General features: G+C 34.3%; 1 protein-coding gene across 4 annotated transcripts in view; it reads right to left on the reverse strand.

Moving 5' to 3' along the window:
• The window catches only part of PDZ-GEF (PDZ domain-containing guanine nucleotide exchange factor), a 73328-nt gene that overhangs the window by 27093 nt on the left and 30427 nt on the right, over nucleotides 1–15808 (reverse strand). For 3 of the 4 annotated variants that reach the window (XR_016190772.1, XM_015511100.2, XM_015511099.2), the window contains exon 1: nucleotides 1116–2197. The exons of the other annotated variant lie outside the window; for it this stretch is intronic. Coding sequence is in view for 2 of the 3 variants with exons in the window: in XM_015511100.2 (XP_015366586.2) it covers nucleotides 1116–2182 (1067 nt within the window). In the remaining variant the exon portion in view is untranslated. Of the gene's footprint in view, nucleotides 1–1115; nucleotides 2198–15808 lie in introns of those variants that run through there. 4 annotated transcript variants of the gene reach the window in all.

Consider the following 15808-nt stretch of genomic DNA (forward strand, 5'->3'; position numbering starts at 1 on the left):
ACGAAAACATCAATAACTCGAACGGAGTTAAATACGAGCCAGTATTAATTAAATAAAATGTTTAATGCGAAAACGATTGGTTAATTGCGCAATACCTATAATGTGAAATGTTACGGAGCAAATATTCAATATAAAAAACCACGGGCTATATCAACAGTGGCGGCATTAGCATTATTCGTTCGCTTTCAATCAACCCCCTCCCCCATACACCCACACACAGAGCAAAACCATTATTAATATCCAGTCTTTGTCCGTAATAACAGAATATCTCTGAAAAAAATTAAATTATATACACCGTTTTGTATTGATTGAATGAGTTTATCGCCGAGGAAATACGGAATAATATAGTAAATGATATACATTATGCAGCAAATACGAGTAATACAATATCGTATAATATAATATTATAATCATGAGACAAATTCTAAACTATTTATTATCTCCTATATTAGTTGATCCTGCACGGCGTTGTGCATGATAGATTAAATAGTGGCAGTGGACTTACCCCCGTGATGAGTAAACTTTAAATAATTTTTGGTAAAACTATTTCACCAAATATTAAAATTTAAATCTGAAGTCATATCTAATTATAATTATAATAATATACTTGTTGTATAAAATATTTTAATAATATAATAAATATATTTTATTTGGTGTAACCAATGGCAACTTCATATTATGATTTAAAACAATTTTCGTGAGCCAAAAAATCGCTCAGCGAGCCCGTTTTTAAGATGCAAATTTTGGAAAATCGATTTTGAGGTGTATATCTTTGCATGCACCAAATTTCAGAACTATGAATGCGATTGACTTGCATGTGGATCACTTACACACACAAACACGCGTATTAATATTGATGACATAAATCACGTCTGTCGATGACCAACTTGAAAACGAAAAAAACTCTGATCCGGTGATCGTGGTTTCGCACTAAACACAGTAGGCTCTTTGCGGTTAAATGTGAGTGTCAAGCGTCCTATATTATCCTTATTATTAAATTCTGGTCAGCGGTCACACGTGATTTCGCCCCGAAAAAAAAAAAAAAATATTTCCCGATTTGTGAGTTTGTGCGGTTCACTCTGCCCCACAAGAGGTTTTACGCGCGTTCTACTGACCAAAACGAGTATCGACGGTGAGGAGACAAGTCGACTGCCAGATACGACGATTTCTCCGTCACCAAATCGGCGCGGATCGCTTTGATTCTGGGCACGGTGTCTTGGCACACGATCGGCGTGTCACCCACCATTATGGCAAACGGTATTTTCGAAGAACCGGTGGCTTCCGACCCCACGCCGCCGGCACCACTGCTATTAGTCGCCGCTAGCTGTTGTTGTTGTTGGTTGTGGTGAGGGTGCGGCGGTGGCGTTTTCGGTCTTCTGGCCGAACGACGGGGCGAATTCGTCAGGCTGTTTCCGCCGCCGATTCCTCCTCCCGCGACACCTTGCTGCCGGCGGTCGTACACCAACAACAGGTTTGGGCTGGAGTTTTGTTTTATGGCCGGACATCCGGCGCCGGTCTGCTGGAGGAATTTCGGCGACTGAACATCGTCGGCGGTAGCAGAGACGGAGGTAGAAGAGGCCCTGCCGAAGACTGACGCACTTTCGGATCCCCTAGGCGTTTTGGGCAACACGGACTGCGCGAATCGGGCACAAGCGCTCTTAGACTCCCGCTGTAGGTTAACCAAGGTCTGCAGGTACGGCAAGTTGTTGGTGGACGAAGACGACGGTGTCGCGGGGGTGGCCGTGCCGGTGGACGCGGCCGTGTTGGACTTGCGTTCACGGCTGTTATGGAACGAATTCCATCGACGAATGGGTTCCAGAAAGTACTGTCTGGACTTGCGGGAAGCGGGCCGCGACAGTTCGGGACTTGATTCGTTTTTCAGTATGCCGTTTTTGCATTTCGACGACGGTCTCCGCTTGTCGGCGGCCGCCCCCGGCAACCGCTGCTGCAGAAGCAACTGTCGTTGGTCATTGATGCGCTTCTCAAGCTGCTTGGAATGTTTTTTCATCGTCGCCGTCGTCCTCGGCACCGGCGTCCAGCAGCAGCATGTGCGGCGCGAGTTCGCTGACGACGACCGCGGCGCACGACGACCCAAACCCGAACGGACCGACGCTGACGCCACACACGATTCACCACTGTCGGGACGACGGTGGCACTGCGCGCACAGGCCGCCTAAACCCATCCCCGGCGACGTGGTGCGCGAGTTGTGGCGGTGGTGTGTGCGGCGGGCATGCTCACGCCAGATGGCACGTAGTGCGTCGGTGCCGGCAGGGTCGTTCCCGCCGCTGCCGTCCGCCCACGCCTACGCCACAAAAGTCGTAGGTACTCGCCGTTTGCCGATTCCCTCGCTCGCTCTCTCGGAGAATTTCGGCGTACCCCTCCTCATCGCCCTCGTGACCCACCATCGAATACACATTATCATCGCATATGCATACGACATTATAATATGGAAAAACATTAGCGTTCGACGAACGCACATATTATTATTATTATTATTATTATTGTATACGACGCGTAATCCTATACAGTGTGTTTCACCAATATACTCTTCCTCATATTATTTCCTTAGATGAAGAATCTATTCACATTTAGATTTTTACACTTAAATGAAGACCGAACAGCACAAGATCTTTTTGAACTTTTATTTTGGTGTACCTATCTAAATCAAAATTCGAACTAGTATGGTAAATGTATTATTAAACTTTGATCACTAAGGATAACCGTAATATTTAAAATAAAGGTAGAATTTATATTTTTTTACAAATTTTAAAATGTTAATAAAAAAAATGTTAACTACTATAATTTTAAAATCATCATCAGGTCTCGATATCTTTTAAACCTAATTATTATCTTTAGTACATAGTTAAATAAATAATAATCTACTCGTTTGAATCTTAAAAAAAAAACAAAAATAATTTCAAAAAACGCAATCAAATCGATTTAAAAAAAAGTGTGTATCGCCACAGAATAACTTCTTAAACTGTACATCAAATCAAAAGTATTTTGAAAATTCTTAAGAATATATTTTAAAAATTTCAAACATTTGAATTTTAATATGCTCATATACGGCCAAATCTTGCTTATTGAACCGTTCTGTATAAAATGCATAGAATGGACGAGCGTGCAATAATGTGTGCATATAGAGTATTTCCATAACGTTCCGTCAGAGAAAAGGGGCGCGCGGGTTAAGAGGACGCTACACCCGCATGTGTTGTTTCCGTCTTATACAAATGTAAAACATTGCGAAAAGTGTTTTGCGCGGGAAACAACCACTCAAGCTGTAATCCAAGCTAAGCAATCAAATTCTCACATAATAAATATAAAGGGTAGAATATTTACTGTGCAACGTTGTTTTTAATTTTTCGATATCACAAATACGAAAAAAGTTCTTATTGTTTGAGAATTCAATATTTTTGAGTTTTTCAATCTTGAATAACTTTTTTTTTAATACCAATACTGATATCGGAAAAAACAACAATGCACTGTAAATATTCTCCTTTGAATAGTGTGAGAATTTGATTGCTTAGCTTGGATTACAGATTGAATGGTTCTTTTTTGTACAAAACAGTTTTCGCAATGTTAAACATTTGTAAGACGGGGACAACACTTTCGGGTGTAGCGTCCTTTTAAGTGTATAGGGTAAACCAAAAGCTTAATAATATCGAACATGAACATCGTTGAATAAAGTGACAGAGTGCATTCGAAAAAAAACACAAGACGGGCGAGATGATCGAAAAAAAGTCGAGCAATGTACGAGAACTGTACGCTACAGCGATGCGAATCGATTACAAAAAATCATATTATCGCCGTACCGCACGATGCGAACCGTGACAAGGAATTCGCGCGAGACATGGCGACAACGAGTTGTTTATCAGGCGTGCGACAATTTCTCCGGCAGTCGGCACACATCAGCACGACCATAGTAAAATACATTTTTTATTTATTTAGTATTTATTGTACTATGGGTACGACGATGTAACGGGCAATAATAATAAAAAAATTATAAAATTATATAAATACATTATACGTAGCGTAATAATTACAATAATTCAATACAATACTACGGCTCGGGGCGAGTACACGTCGTACACTCGGTCACCGAGAGTACGTGCCGATCATGCGAATACCCACGCGACACCCTGCCATCGAAACCGGTTCCATGTGGTAGGGTGTCGCGTGGGGATGCGCAGAAGAATGAATTTTTGACGGTCCGCGGCGTGTTCTCTCGTTGAAAAAAGATTCAGAATTTTTATATATGTGCACTCCACGTAGGGTTGCCAGATTTGAAAGAGGGCAGACCCGGAGATGAAATAGGCTGATAAGCAAAAAATAAAAATAAAAATAAAATTGTACTATATTATATGCCTATGCGTAGAACAGATAAAAATTAAAATATAATTAATAAACGGTATAACAATTTGAAAAAAAGTTCATTTCATCACATATTTTATTAGATATTTAAAAGTACAATATATGTTTATTTAAGTTTAAAATCGTACTTTACATTTTTTGTTGCACATTTAAATAAATTTTCTTGTTGAGGATTTTTCAAAAACTGCAAATATTCTTGACAATTTATATTATAATTTAAATTGACACATAATTCGGATTTCACCATTTCCACTGATAGCCGATTTCTTTCTTCAAACCACAAATTCCCCATCAAAGAAAATACACGTTCTACAAAACCGTTATTTATATTTTAAAGGTATTGAAAATATTTTTCCAACAATTTTTAGAAGTTCACTGAAATCATATTTTTTGAACTGTTCTACCCACATTAAATCTGAAGATATGTTTATTTTTGAAAGCTTTGCAGCCCACACTCTCTGCACATGTTTTATTTCGTTGTAAAGTCGGTCTTCTTCAATATCATTTAAACTTAATAGGGTTTACAGATTTTATTGCATCGCCATACTCAATTATTTAATTTTTAAATTAAAGTTCTTAATTGAAGTATTTAAAATTTTTTTAAATACCTAATCGATAAATTTTTTTACATTTCATTAGCCTTTTTTTTCAACCTTGCTTGCTCATTTGGCTGAAGTGATGAAATACTTAAATACTAAAAATTAGAACTAATTTTACGATAACCCGGAGAATAATTCACTGAACCCGTAGCCCGTAGATTTATTTGTAAAACCGGAGTATCCGGGAGAAACCAGGAAAGGTGGCAACCCTAACTACACGCGCGCTTGTTTTATGTAAACCGTAGAGTTTACGACCCTCCATCCGCCATCAAATTTTCGGGGCAATATTATTGTGTTTGCATCTGCCACCCGGTACAATATAATATACAATACGCATTATACATCAACTCATTGAAAATGATCGGGATTTTACGATTAGGTTCATACGCCACCACATAAACGAGATATTTCGGAATCGATATTAACGCCTGGAATCCGGATCGCAAACGGCAAATATTGAAATACCTCTTTACACGATGTAATAATATTAAATAGGGTGATTCATCAGCCGAGATCAGCCCCCGTTTTTTCCTTAAATGATGAATTTATCATTTTGAATTCTTTTTTTAATGGAATTTTTGAGTGTATATTTACAAAAGATTAAATTTTCAATCACCATTTTAAATCATATTGCAGTGGACCACCTATTAACTTGAAACAATCTCACGGCTGCATTCGTATTAAATGAAACGATTAAAAATACTTAGGTAATTACTAATGTGCTCACGAGCATCGAATAAAGATAGGGTGGGTCGAAGAACCCTGATTTAAGGAGGGTCTCGTGACAATAAAATTCATAAAATTTACTATATTTTTTCCAAATAGAACGATTGTGTTAAGCAGGAGGATTTATTGAAAATGTTGATGTACCTCAGTCGAAGTTTTAACAGTTAGTTTTTGAATTAAACAAGGGCAAATTGGTTAACGATCATTATAGCTTTGGAAGATATGGGGAGAGGGTATGATGATTTTATACTTTTGTAAGTAAAATAATTTTAAAAATTACTATTCTTATACAAACATAATATACATTTTAATCAATACTCAAAACTTCTCATCTGAGTTTAGAAAGAGATGCAAAAATATTTTGATAGAATCAACTGTTTTTACAGTAAAACGAGATGGTACTCATTTGATAAAGTAAGTTAATATCACCACAGGACGCTCTTAAATGGTATGTAAAAAAAAAATTAAATAATTGTAAATACGATTCTGAAATATATACTTAAAAATTCCATTCCAAAAATCAGAATTCTTCATTATTAAAGGAATAAATGAGGACGGTCATGATTGGTGAACCATCCTGTATAACTTAACGAATATTTGGCATTTCGATTTTTCTGTCGTCACCTATAATATAAATTACCGTTTCCGAAGAATATTATTGTAAAATAATATTGTATTCATTATATTATTCTGTATAGTAGTGAAAGCCGCAGTGGCCAGTGTCCGAAAACTATGTACGTGTACGAAACAATGTAGCCAATCGAGTGCGGTCCAATTTCCGTGGATAAATTTTTTTGTTTTAGTTGTAACCGTCAAGGGAACGGTTGTGTTGGCCGTTATTTTTCATTTTTATAATAATATAATATTATCGTGTTGCAATGTCGGTAGTATTATCGTTCAGTGGCAGGCCCCGGATGTCGGTGACATTGCATGTTTTTTTTTATAGATATACAATAAACAAATATATTACAAACATATAATATTATTACGCAATATATAACACACCGTGCACGGTCTTTGAACGCTTTGTGCATGCATATATTTTTTATTCATTACAAATTACAATCAAATACTTATATATATTGCTCGTATTTATAATTTAAAATAAACCTCGAAAATACGATTCAATTTACCATTTATCATAACTCATAAGCTTAGAACTGTAATTATCATCATCAACTGTCAAACGCTCAAATTCAATTAAATGAAAATTAAAGTATATTCGAAATAAAAATGATGTTACAAGGTCTGCGACATCAATCAATTTATCAGAATTTAAGAATAATAATTGTATAATTGTGTGTGTACACACGTAATATATAGTTGTTATTCGAAGTAATAAAAGTGATGGCATATAATATTAAATATACTACTTACTAGAAAAAACGATAAAACTTTATGTGAAATATATACGTCATACTGTACAGATAATGTGAAGTAGATTTTAAAATGAATAACTTGAGGGTATTTTTAATTAAAGAAGTTCAAACAGGACATTAATATTAATGGATAAAACAATTAATTTAAATTAATATTGATGACCATTCGGTCAAAATCGCACTTTTTGGATAAATTATCAGTTTTCTTTTACAGCCAAAATTACTCAATTAATCGAGTAAAATAATATTAATATTTTAGAAGTAGCATGGCAGATATTGAAATATTATCGAAATTTGTGTAATATAATAAATAATAATAATGTAAAATTTAGTGAATATAATTATTAATTTTGTTTTTGACAGTTTTTGAAGAAATAAACACAATACATTATGTATAATATTTTAATTCATTTGTTTATATTATTATAGGTAATATTAAAATATCTTAACATACAAAAAAATTCATTTTATTTTGAAAACTAATTCAATGAAAAATCGGTTTGGCTCAAAATGATTCCAATCGTAATTATATTTTGTGTTCAGTTTACAACCTTGTTTACGAAATAAACATAAAACCAATACGATAACAAAGGGGCGAATCGCCCTCCATCTATGAATTAGAGATGTAATAATTTAACATACAAATTTCGATTCCATGATTTGTATTATCAAGGTTTAACGCATAATTAGAACGAACTAATTAATACTATAAGTCGAGCATAAAACTAGAGCAATATAGTATAGTACTATTATGTACAATTCATTGATAAATAATTTTTTTTTTTTTTAAATAGATAAAATAAAACATTAGACATTGTAAAAGTTTTATAAGTACGTCTGATTTCTTAGTATATTATGTATTGTTTTATTTTATTATGTGACGAAGAGAAAATAATTATCGCGTTAATATAAATAGTTTTTAAAATATAATAATATATTAATATGTATACCGTATAACTAGTGGCTATATAGTACCTACGTCATGCTTGTACGACATACATTTTCCAAAGGAGGAAAACAATAATTCGTTAAAAAAAATAAAACGTAATTAATGAATAATAATTATTAACATCATATTAAACAGAGATGTAATTTTTTTCACAGCGTCACATGCATTATTCCTACACATAATGCCCCTATTGTGCTCGTCACTAAAGCTTTAATGTGCTTATGTTTTTGTACACGAATAATAATAATAATAACTACTGTTATAATTTGCGGAAATCCGTCATGATAATAATATTATTGTAATGTTGGTATAATATTACCAAAAATCTGATTGCGAAATCAGCGCGAGAGCTTTCTTCCCGTTGACCATTTGCGTTATTTGGTCACATATTAAAGTTTTTTAAAAAAGGTTGATTCCGGTCAACTAAATTTTTTACACAACAACAATAAGTATACCATCTATATATAATAAAAACGAAGAATGCGCCGAACGATCCGTGACGCCTCGCCCAGCAGAGGGCCGCCGTTATTACAATCAGTCGTACATCTACATAATATTATTGTACATTTGTACTATTATAATATTATTTATTATGTAGGTATATACGCACAAAGATGTAACAATATTATTATTGCGTTTAGCCGCTAGTCGTTTTCGTCGCGTAAAATACTTATACGATGCGTGGGTCTAAAATTGATACATGTGGTACGTATCTAAAAAGAGCGATTTGGTATATAATATGTAGATATTGTCTCCACGAAAGTTTTTAATTAGGTTTAAGAGACATTTTCGCCCAGACACGAGCAATTTTTTCACTCTTGGGTGAAAACAATAATTATTTAAGAAGAAAATGCCATGGAGTCGTATTATTCCAACAGATTGTGCACACCGTGATCTGTGAATAATTATTTTTCAATTATATAATATTATTCAACTAATAATATTATTAATTCGATAAATTTAAGGCGCTGCGGATGGTTTCGAGTGCCACACTTTGACGAGAGTGGGTGCATGTGTACATAATATATTATTATCGTTGAAGAGAAGAGACCACCGCCTGTACACTCTACAGCTATTATAATATAATGTGCTACAGCCAGGCAGGAAATTTCCGGCCCACCGATAGCCGTCGTCGACCGGAAAACGGTGCGACGTACATTGTAAATATATAATATCCGTAGGTACCTCATAGACAAGTATACGTGTGTGAGACAAGAGATCCGTTACAAATTTACAATGCTGTCGCAATGTATGATTTATGCTCTATATATTATATATCATTATTATTACACTGCACAACAACATTATCATCATCATCATCATCATCATCATCGACAACAACAAAAATACATTGCACACGTCGCGATACGATTATTATTATTGCGGCAATAGAGGAGCGGGATAGAAATTCCACTACCTACCTATTATTATTATTTTTTTTTTATGTTATATGCGCGATCCAACGCGTGCATGGAAGTTAAAAAATAGACAATACTTTTCTTAAACTCGGTGAGGACAACCTACGTATAAAAATAATATCGTTGTACACTTGTAGGTACATTTTTCGTCATGCGGCGGCGGTGGCGATGGCCTAAACGGTGAACACACACGACGAAGCAAGAAAATCAAAATTTATAATTCGTAATAATATTGTTAAGTATGGAGGAGTGTACGCAACATAATAATAATATACCTAATATAATTGTTAAATATTGATGCATTCGGCTTGGATAGTATAATATTATAATAGCAATGTAATATAATATTATTATATAAATATCTATTATGCTGCAGGCAGTTTTAAACGGTTACCGGTTATCCAAACCGGCGCGGCGGGATGGTGCATTACGTAAAATTGACACGCAGGCTGCAGAAACTTTCTGTGCTCACGATATCCCGAAATTTAAAAACGTTGGACACGACTGTCGATAGAATTATTATTACTTTTAAATTTTAATTAATAGTTGATATTAATCGGTAGCTATTGCTTTCGAATATTCGTTGGGAAATAGTGTTTACACTCTGCAGACATAGGTATATAGGAAAGATTTATTTTATTATATTTTCGGAAATTGGGCAAGCATGTGTGACACCGTATGTAATTATATTTATAAGCACCTCTCTCCCCTCTTGCACCACTACCACAATACGGATTATGAGAGGTAACACCCCAATCAAAAATGGTAGTTCATTATAATAGTGTTTACTTTAGAAAAACGGTATAAATATCATTATTGTTTCAAACTTTTTTCCTAACTCACCAATCTTCACTCCATAAATAGTATCAAACTATTTTAGTGGGTATCAAACATTCAAACATTCATAAACGTTATTATTATCAATAAATAGGTAACTAATTATTGAACGGTACCTATTTTTATAGTAAAGTAATAATCATGTACCTATATACTTTAAATTCGTGCATGGCTAATTGCTGGCGTTGCTGCAGACTATAATATCTATAATATTTTAGTAATCAAGTGAAATTATAGTCAACTTGTTTATTTTTATTAATTTCATTGATTCATTATGATATAGAATCGCCCTTTTTTAATTTGACCAAGCCGGGTAAAAAAAGTCGCATTTCCCTTCTCCCCGACCCTTTTTAATACGGCCCAATCAAAGAAATTGCCTCAAGAACAATAATATATTATAATACTATACCCTCGCGGCGTCCACTCTAGGTATAATATAATATTAAGTGCACGCATCGAAAACAATGAGCGGTGATTCACTTCCTATGAACTACTCGAGAGATTATTATAACACGTATACGATTTAGCGAGAAATAACATAAAGACCATTAAAAACAATGACTACCGCGCATACTGTAACTCTTTTGTGTAAAACTGTAAAAGTATACGTTATCGCAAAAAGTATTTTCATTTATATAAAAATTCTTTTTAATGTTTGTTTTTTTTTTATTCAATTCCAATTTATATATTACTGTACAATATTATATAATATTTTTTCTTATATTTCTATTTTGCTAAAATATTCTTCAATGTTATTTTACATACACAATTTTTTAATTTTTAAACAAAACAAATAAAAAATTACAAATTGTGTTTATCAAACATGAGTTTTTCTAATTATACTAAAAGTGTAAGTTAACTGCGTCAACCTCAATACTCTATCGTCGGCACATCAAACGACTTTTATTTTTAACGAAGAATGTAAAACATGAAGATAATATTATAATAACGGAATCTATACGGAGAACACCGAAAATGCATACCACGTAAGACTGTGGTGTATACTGCGGAAACCGCAAAAGGCGATTTCGAGAAATCTTGCATCGCGTCTACCAGTAAAACGTTTTCAAATTTCATTTGAGGCCTGCAAAACGTAGAAAAGACACGGCTGATAGGTCGAATGTACCTACTGCAAACACGTAGAAACCATTAGAAAGTACTATAACTTCATCATCGGTGGGTATATTGGCGCGATTTTGTGTCGGCGACAATCCGCTTTCCCCGGGCCGCCGTCGTTTTATTACATTGCTCCGATGCGAAATCATATTAAATTTGAATTCGCTACGCGTCCGCAAAACGAGTTATGTTCACTTCCGCACTTAAACGCGATCACGGTAGAAAAAATCCAAATTAAAATCGTTGTCGATCGCTTACAAAATGTGTGCGGCAACGACAATGTAGCGACATTCACGATCATGTAAAATCACTAACCTAACCTGGTCGTACATACCATAAATCGACAATGGAAAAAGAGAGAAAGCACAAAAATCGAGGCAAAAATTGTACATCGACATAATGCAATTTGTATTGATTTCTCCGTTTGGCGACAATCTTCTACATTCCATCCAAACACACATTATGCATGTATATCAGAGTTTCATATTATACACCTAAATATACCAAATACTCAACTATTGGCAGCTGTGGCGAATTGATTAATGCATTAATCAATTCGCCACTTTGACTAATTGCCGTCCGTGTGAACTCTGTAGCCATTAGCTAATACTCTGGAATGAATACAATAATATTATCTAAACTCAACACTGGTCGGACGAGGACAATAATGTACAATAAACATAAAATTGGTTTTAGTCGATAAAATGATAGCATTATATTATTAGAATCCGAATGCCGATTGTATGACGCACTAGTTTCGACAATAGTTATTAAATAATCGATCCACATCCAATCGTCATCGTTGTGGGTTTCATTAATATCTTCGAAAAAATGAATATATCGTAGGATTGCTTTATCATCGAAGAAACAAGCTCATTTTTAGTGGGCTTCAATATGGAAAATTCAGTTACGAATTTCTCAACGGTTCACTGATGTCGGATATAATAATACCTATTACCTATGGTTATTGGGTACCTATATGTGTGATTACAAAAGGGTTACATAAACCAGGTGGGTGATCGTAATCAATTCGTGTTTAAAATTTCTAACTCACAATAAATTCGTTAACACCTAGACTGGGTTAGCAAAGTAAAATTAACGCCAAACTGCACAAAGCGGCAATTATTAATGCGCCGAGACAAAAATAATAAACGCGAGGAGCTAATTAAATGTAATTTAACATATTATTATGCTAAGAATCTCGAATGATTGGTTCCCAAATTGTACAAACTCGATTCGTTACCAGCTATATTGCTTGGTTTTATTGATCAAGATAACCCTGTTTTTTGCTGACAATTGTACATTTTTACTATATAATATAAAACATATTCACTGAAAAACGAGCGATTCATCAAATAAATTAACTAAATAATAGTAATCACTACTTAATCAATAATCATTTATCATTAAACTATTACAGTATAGATACCAGAAATTACTAACATACATATTATAACTATACAAGAACAATATTATAAATATGTATGCATACAACGTGTAAATGTATGTAATTTAATTCAATACCTTCTCAACTTATACATAAATATTAAAATATTTTGCTTTTTTACAAACAGTTTTAAAAGTTACCATAATACCACATACTCTGGATATTAAACACCAAAAATGTATCGGTAGATACTGTAATGTTCCAAATTATATTAAGCATTTGATAAAATAAGATATAACTCAATTGAAAATATAATTCAATTAATATTTATAATTAATCACTTCGTCAACATTGATATACTAATATAGTGATGAATATATATTATTCGAAATTTATAAATATTTAAATAGGTGATGGTGTGTTTTATGAACGATTAAGTAGTAGTAATATAATATAACAATATAAATACAATATAACATATTTTATTAATCAATATTTGGAAGCAATATCCTTTGATACTGTGATAGTATTTAAATATTATTCAAAAATTATTTTAACAACATTTTTTACACAGATTTATATGAAGAAACAATTTGTTCAACGATAATGATGTATAAGCGGATATAAATAGATATTAATCTATAATAACATTATGTATTTATGTCCCAGTAGCCTATACATTTCTGGTTTATGGGTTATACATATTTTATAACTAATAAAACCATGTACATATTATATTATGATGAAGAGGACATAATATTAATACTATCATAGTATCATGGAAATAATCGAATCTGTTGAGGCCGGCGTAGACAATGATTAACAACACGCTATTTAGGTTAAAATGGGTTGAACTTTGCTCGTCATTGATTCATCACAATGAATACAAATGATGTAACATTGAACATGTTCAAGTCGAATTCCACAGTCAAGCGTGCTAACTGGATGAAGATCTCTACGACACTATTTTTATGTGCTCGATTTAATCACTTTAATAGGTACACAATACTCAGTTGGATTTAAATCGGGGCAGTGGAGGGGAAATAACTGAAAAACCAAAAACGTTTTATTTTAATGCTGATTTTTTCTCATTATTTATCTCTGTGTAGACATAAAATAATTAACTGATAGGATTTTGTTTCAGCTTGCAAATATGTTTAGTCGGAAAGTTCAATAGAAAGATAAGTTGTCATACATAAAACATGAGTATAATATCATTTTTATCATAATGAAGTACATACACTTTTTTTAAATATTTCCCCTGAATGTGATTTAAAATAGAAGGAAAACCTTATATTTGTGAAATCATCACTAACATTAATTCATGTATTTCCCTATATATGTATTATATTAGCCTACGAACGATTACACAAAACACCAATATAGACATTCATAATAGCATTGCATTAAACATAAAATTAATTTATAGTTAAATAGTTTTGATTATTTAGTTTACATCATAAGTATGCTACAACTTCAGTCCAGGGAGGAAGATAATACAGTTCGCAATAGGCCAAGTTTTAATGACAATAATTATAATGGTAGGCGCGCAGTTAATTAATTTCATAATCTTAGTAGGTATTATAATGGTATTTATTTTATTAGCTTATATTAAACGAATGATTTTTTTGTCATTGCATATTATTTCTTAGCAATCATTAACACTTCATTGGCGATTTATTTCACCACATAATTCCAGGGCCTATTCAATATTTATAACGGCGGTTATCACTTAATGGTATCACTTAGTTTCGCCAACCATCTACACCATAATTAGCGACACAAGTAATTCTAACGTCGTGTTCGGCGGTCTATAATTAACAAGCGACTTGTTCTCACTGTTCAACCGTCTTTCGCCTGCGCGCACACTGATGAGGACGTGTCGCCGCGGCCAGAGAAGTTACGGGAATATTGTGAATGGCACACAATCACCATCATATGATTATAGACGGTGATCTAACAATATTGTTCGTCAGTTGTACTATGCGCCGTAAGACTGGCGCGTATCTAACGTCGTCACTGGTCGTTTGTCTCGGCCGAAACATGTACATTGTGTATCACGACGACGACCAGGTGGAACGCAGTGTATATAATAATACAAGTATTTATAATGATGATGATAATGACGATAATAATAATAACGATAATGATATTCAAAACTGTTGTTTCTGTCGACGATTGCACATAGATGTACACGGACGCGCATGCGCGCTCACACAATAAAATCCTATCCTAAACGTACGAACTACATACAAATTAAATTATACAACACGGTCCACGTAAATTCAGCAGTAGTGCCTGATGGCTATTACGGATAGGTACAGTGCAAACGTTTTACCTTTCATTTTCCGAAGGCGATCGACGTTTGTCCAGAATACCGGGTCGTGAGTTTGGAAAAAACCAAATACCGAACTAAATAGGTAGGTAGGCACGTCTCGGCAATATCGAGATATATACGCACACCGCACGAACGTGAATTAATCCTTTCACCGTTCCGTTATCGCCGTCGTCGTCGTCGTCGTCGCTGTTGTTGTTGTGTCGATGCGGCCAACATCATTGTTTTTGCGTGTAAAATCACCACACGCGGTGCCGCACATAATAATAACACAACATGGCATAAACGCGCGCGCGCACCACTACCGAAGCCGAGTTTTTGTTAGGTTATAAATACACGACGAGTAGCAAACCGACAGGAACGAACAGATATCGTCAATTTTACGAACGCCGTGGACGGACAACAACAAAATTGCAATCGAAACGAAACGTACCGCACACGTCGAGTGTGTAGTGTGCACTAATGTGCGCGCGGCTGACACGACGAACGCCCGATCGCGATGATAACGATAACGAAAATATTATTTTTTCCACTTGATAATACTCACGCACGCACGCACACTCAAAAACCGAGCACGAACACCGAGAAAACTACTAAAGACGGATTATTAATCATATCGTATTTAATAATAAATTATTTATTTCGCATTAATTCTCAGCAATCTAAAATCATCGTCGTGGTTGTTGAGTGA

Source organism: Diuraphis noxia, unplaced genomic scaffold (genome assembly GCF_037042655.1).
Source record: "Diuraphis noxia isolate RWA-SAM2 unplaced genomic scaffold, SU_Dnox_SAM2 contig0003, whole genome shotgun sequence".
NCBI classification, from domain to species: Eukaryota; Metazoa; Arthropoda; class Insecta; order Hemiptera; family Aphididae; genus Diuraphis; species Diuraphis noxia.